This window comes from Crocodylus porosus, unplaced genomic scaffold (assembly GCF_001723895.1).
Source record: "Crocodylus porosus isolate Cpor-Errol unplaced genomic scaffold, CroPor_comp1, whole genome shotgun sequence".
NCBI lineage: Eukaryota > Metazoa > Chordata > Crocodylia > Crocodylidae > Crocodylus > Crocodylus porosus.
In genome coordinates, this window is record NW_017728947.1 from 70,404,982 (window position 1) to 70,411,101 (window position 6,120).

At 39.2% G+C, this 6,120-nt stretch overlaps 1 protein-coding gene across 1 annotated transcript in view; it reads right to left on the bottom strand.

Moving 5' to 3' along the window:
* Positions 1-2,982: 2,982 nt before the first annotated feature.
* EGLN3 (egl-9 family hypoxia inducible factor 3) overlaps positions 2,983-6,120 on the bottom strand; it is a 36,600-nt gene continuing 33,462 nt past the window's right edge. Inside the window, exons 4-5 of the mRNA XM_019552154.1 lie at positions 5,252-5,325; positions 2,983-4,080 (exon numbers count right to left, since the gene is read on the bottom strand). Of these exons, the coding sequence (XP_019407699.1) occupies positions 4,043-4,080; positions 5,252-5,325 (112 nt within the window). The 3' untranslated portion in view covers positions 2,983-4,042. The remainder of the gene's footprint in view (positions 4,081-5,251; positions 5,326-6,120) is intronic.

A 6,120-nucleotide genomic window follows, 5' to 3' on the forward strand; every position in this document is an offset into this window, starting at 1 on the left:
GCAAATAGGTACATTTTCCTCTCAACAAGTGGTGTTGAAGCCAGCTACTTTGGGAGAGAGAAAAAAAAACCACTTTTAATTCAACAGGAATGGATTAAAATAGTTTACAGAGATGGGGGGAAAAAAGAACAGATCTGATCTTTTTAACATTATTCTGTAGCAATCATTTGCTGATAGAGCAAATAATAATAGAAGGAATAAGACATTTTATTAGAGTCCACTTCGCTCAGAAGGTCAGCAAGTCTGGTTACAGGTTTAAGATTGCAAATAGTATCTCTGCATCTATGCCTCCTCTTTTTACTACTTTATTAAAAGAAAACGTTTATCTTTTTTCCTAACTTTTCCCCCCTCACAACAAATACCACTTGTTGAAAATGGTGGCTCAGTGGGGTTTGCATAAGCTCCACTGCTGTCTAGCGTGAAATGAAGTCACATTTAGAAAGGCAACTATAATTTTTTTTTAAAGAGCCATGAAAAATTTGCACGTTGCATGCATTTGGTGTACATGAGCTCTGTGGATATGAATGATGAAGGCACACACAGTACCTAATTGTGTAAACAAGCTGTCAGTGCCTCAGGAGGACTGAAAATTAAATACACTGGAGAAATAACAATCTGTTTTTACAATCAGATGGCACATGCTGCTAAGCCATAGCTATTTCAGACACTTTGCCACGGAAATGTGAAACCAAAACTGGAAAGAAACTGCTAGAATTCCTGTTCAGAGAAGCAACTGGTGCATTCTGTTCTTGGTAACATTTTTAAAAGTGAACTTGATCCTTGTGTAGCCGTTTGCAAGCAGTCCATCAAGAAGAGGCGGAAGCAGCTTCAAGAACAAAGATTCCTACATGATGTATGTGGAGGGGGAGGGGAAGGGTGGAAATTCAAGCAGTGGTCTTCCCACTAATCTCAGGCCAACATTTCATAATCCTATGCACCCAACTTCTTGATATTTCTTTTCACTTATTAGCAGATGGAGAACCTGATCTCCATCAAATCTCAAGCTTCTAGGTAGATCAAGAGGATATATATAGGCTGAAACTGAGAAGTTTGCAAACATACTTCATTTACAATAACTGCAACACTCATTGCCCACCACAAGATGAAAGCTGCTGACCACTGCTTACGCTATATGGTGGAGACAGTGGAAACAAAATGTACCTTTCTTATCCAAACTTGTAAGAAAAACCGGAAAAATATTTTTCTGTTGTTCTAAGCTTTAGATATGATTTGCATTAACGTCACTTTCTAATGAGCTACCTACTGGGCATTTGTTTAAAGTTTAGGGTTTCTGAAATTTGTCAGAACTGATTAGTAGGCTTTTGCCCCTCAAAGCATTCAAAGGATTTCAAGAATTTTAAACTATACAACATATTACTGACATTGCATAGGGACACTCAACAAAATTTTAAAAAGACTAGTACTGCTGCCACTGCATTTTGAGAATTCAATCTTATCTATAATTAATTTCAAAAAGTGTCACCCACCACTTTCAATTAAGAATTCTGACCCACCCAGAGTTAAAATGTAATATTTGAAGTTAATATTAAGTTTCCTTCAGAATCAGTCTGTGCTATTTAGATACAACTATAGTGGAAGAATTACATTTAACACAAAGGAAATACAGAAGATTGATATGACTTGTTGAGGTTTTTGTCTTATTTGTAAAGATGATTTTGAAATCCTCACTTCCCTCCAGATACTATTACTAGGGACCTACTCAAATTACAATTTTGTGGTTTTCACAGAAATCACAAAAATCAGGCAATGTTCATGAAATCTGCAGGGTGGAAAAAAAAACAACCCCCCCCCCCCACTTACTAAAAATAAAATGCTGGCTCCCCAGTGGGAGCCAGCAGTCCTCATGGATGCACAGCCTGCCAGGCAGAGAAAGGGGGAGGGGGGCTGCCAGCATTAAGGTGGCTATGGCCCCCACCCCTCACTGCTGATTGGCTGAGGTTTGCCTGTCATGTGGTCCCACCTGTCTACCAATCAGCAGCAAGGAGTGGGGCTGCATGATGGACAGCCCTCAACTAATTGGGAGTGGAGTCACTTGGCCAGAGGTGTGAGGGGCCCCACCACAATAAGCTCACAAAAATGGTGGCCAGCTCTGCAATCTGCCCACAAAATCAGCTGCCTGCCTCCTTGATTTGGGCAGACCCCTAATAATCACACACAGACCTCCAGGAGTGTGCGTAGAAAGGGCTGGCCAAAAATGGTATATTTATATTAAGTCTTCAATATCAGGCATGGGGATACAAAATTTCTCTCCTCAGAAATAATCATTTCCTACTACCATTTTGATGCCTTTACACCCTACATAGCTGTTGCCCTTTTGTCACTAGCTAGGTATCTGAATAACCTCAAAAGAGCTCAACGTTGGTGCTACACACTGCCGAACTGTCACTCATTCTGTGCCTCAATGTTGTGGAAGACAAAAGATGAACTGACAATTGCTCCCCCTCTGGCCGATCATGGCATGGCAATAGGAAGCCTATCCGCGGCAAATCGATGGTTGATGAGATGGTTAGAGCAGAGAAGGCAAAAGGTAATTGGCAGGTTCTACCAAAGCCATTGTGGGTTCTTATACTTGTGGGAAATATAGGATGCAGAGAAAAACATACACTTGGAAGATCTTGGTAGTAACTGACATATACTCACAATCTTGAATATTAAGGAAGAGAGAAAATTATATATACTGAGTATATAATTACTTTGAAACAAAAACAACTAATTTATGTGGTAAGTGTGTCCACTGAAATTCTTCTAGGATAGTTAAAACTATCTTGAACTGCTGATTAAGTGCTGTTGCAGAAGTTTAAGTTGCCTCAGGACAACTTGGAAGCTACTCTTAACAAATTATCTTGGAAAAGAAAACATGTGTTTGTTCATTGAAACCTAATCCTCTCTTTGTACACCTTATGGCTCAAATGCAGGAGGGAAAATAATTACTTGGTGTAACAGTGTTTTTGTCCTACTTGGTTTGTTACATTCAAATTCTACATTCAAATTCTTCAAAATCGTATTTAGGTGCCTATGCTTCCATTGATTTCAGTACCTAAATACCCTTGTGGATCTGGCTCCTGAAGTCCTTCAGCCAGCTGTTGTTACATATCCTACATTTGTCTGGCTGCTGAACATAACTTTATCGTTCAGATTCATGCTTCCATCATACAAAAAAGAGGATGTGTAAAGGTAGAAAAAAATATATTGGCTTTTAGGCCTAAGGCATTTCTATCAATGACCTTCCAAGCTGACCAATCTTTGGGGGAAAAGCAGCATTTTATAAAATATATGGAAAAAATACATAGATCCATCTCAGATCACAAAGGAACAGTTTATAAAATTGGATGTCTGCATGACCACCTCCCCCCTCATTTCTAGTGCTGTGCAAAGGCAAAACAACTGAAGAGCTGCTGTTCAACTTCTGAAATATGAATAAAATACAGGTGATTTGATGACAACGTGGATGATTATCTTCTTAGAAAGGAAGAAAATAGGAGAGTTAAGCCAATGCTTTGTGCTGCAAAGTGATTAGCAGTCCATCAATGGCCCCACGTTTAGCATAACAAAAGATGACCCTTTATAAATACTTAGTTTAATTTCACATTTTCAGTATCTTGCCTAGCCCATCTACAGTCTGCCACAGATTTTAATTTCTAAAGCTCCTTCCCATTGAGCTAGAAAATTTACATAAAGTGCAAATAAGACTCAGGTTTTTCCCCACTGGTTCCAATACTTGTCATCTTTATTACCAGCATTACCAAAAGCCAGCTGGCTTATTCACTAACATTAGGCTTAGCAGTATCCTTCTCTTACTCAAACCCCAGTTACTTTTTTAGTTAAAGGCAAATAGAAAACAAGGGTTCCTTCTGCTAGATGCAGGTATGACTGGAGACCGCCAGGAGTACCATTGATGTATTATGTATGTGCTAGACATAGAGACAGTGCATTCTTGTGTGTAAGAATGTCCAATGGTTCACTGGAAATTAACAAGTCATCTTTGGATCTGATTGCTTGCAAAAAGACTTCAGGCAGCTGTTTAGTCTTCATTGAGAGTTGCTTCTCTCTTCCCTGCATCTGCAATGAAACAGTCGGGGAGGGGGGAACAAAACCAGTTAGGCTATATGGTTTTGAACAGTTAATGTAGCAACACCAATCAGGAGACCTGGGAGTAAAATAATAAGAGATAATGTTGTCTATCATGATTCTGTGATTTTCACATACAGCACTTCCCAGCTAAGTTTCCCTACAACATTGTACAAACTCATGTAAACTTGGCATCATGGACCATTTTATGGATAGGTATTTTGCAATCAACTTTAGTGGGGTGAAGATTTCACTCATGTGGTATCTAAGCAATATGCCAAAATGTGGAATAGACCCCAGACCCTGATGCTTTTTTATTCTCTTTGGCCACACAGTCATGGCTCCCCCTCTATGATAGCGGTAAAAGATTTCTGCTCACCACTTGCAAAAATCATACAAATTCATTTCAGAGCATTTTGTGTATTTTGATTTTCCATGTATTTACACCTAATGTCTTGCCATTTCATGATCTACAAATTCCATACGCATTGCTAATATAGATTTTTCATCCTGCACTAAAAGTAACTTACACATAAAAAACAAATGCTATTTGCATGACCAGTGTATAGTGAATGATCTTCATTAATAAGGTAAATGGAATCTCCTTGCCCAGAAAAATGCATAAATCTTTGAGCAACAAAATGGCACCTACTAATCTGTGTTTTGAAATTGAATACACCACCCCAAAGATGGGAACAAAAAAGCTACAAATCAGAGTCTTTACAGCTGCTGCTCCATCCTTTGAGCTACAGAATTTGCCTAGTCTTCTTCCCACAAGGAAGAGCCAGGAGGTAGTCAATGCCCCTTTACCTTTAGTAGCGAGCAAATCTCATTTCCCTGGAATGCAGGAGACAACTCAAATATCTCATATCTATCCAATTTAGTTCAGGAATTTGAACACTGCTTGAACACTTCTTCCTGAAGAATGGTCACACCATCTACAACAACACTGTAAGGTAGACTCTACTCCATCTCTCTTATCAAAGCTGCACTACTTGCCACAAATTAGATAAATAATTGTGGGAACAAGGACTAGAACCCAGGTCTCACCATTTCATCATCTGGCTACCAAATAGCTCTTGTTCCCTCTCTAGCTGGGCAATTGCAGGAAAACAAGCTCACATGCTCTATGTTTCAGTGATTATTTAAGAAAGAATCATACCAGTTAAATTCCTGAACTTTTTTTTGGCTTCTGCTCTTTCTTCAGCATCAAAATACCACACAGTCATGGCATATCTGTGAAAGAAAAGGAAATTACTTCTTTTTCCTCAGTATTTTTACCATAAGAGGAGAAAATTAAAATTTCTGGCTTTCAAGAGAGCTAAATGCACTGGTTTATTTATTGTTAAACAGGAACAGATAAATAAAGAACTAATTTAATTAGTGTTTGATAATCTAAGCATACAATGCTTTGAATCTGTCTATAAAGATGTGCTCTTTATATGGGCATGTGTGTACTTGCATAATAAATGTAACCGTATATTATATATTAAATTAAGTGTAGCATAATATATAATAGTATTATGAAAGAGATGCAGCACAAGTTCTAATGTATGTTTATATAGTCTTGTCTGAAGGAAGGCAAAAGCAAAAACAGTTTTACCCCACTCTCGTGCCTTTCAATTCTGGGCCGTGGTTATGCACTATGGGAGATGTTCTAAGTTATATCAGCTTTGTCTGGGCTGCTTCTGGGGCCAGTGGCAGATGTTAATTTCAAGGTGAGATGGGATCTGATCCACATAGTAGACAGTGTCTTCTGTGACTGGCAGGACATAACTCTGGGATCAGATTCCAATCCCACCCCAGTTACCAGTGCAAGGTGTGAAGAAATCCCTTCCACCTGTCCCTGTTTTGCTGTGTTTCTTGTTTGGGGCTGTATGCTTTGCTTTGTCCCACCCCACCTTACTGTATCCAGATCCTTTGTCTTAAGGCAGGGGTTTTCAACCTTTTTATTAAGTGTACCCCTGACGGCAAGTTGTGCAGTTGGGGGTGGGGGGGGGTGTGCACAGCCAGACTCCATCCCTGCCCATG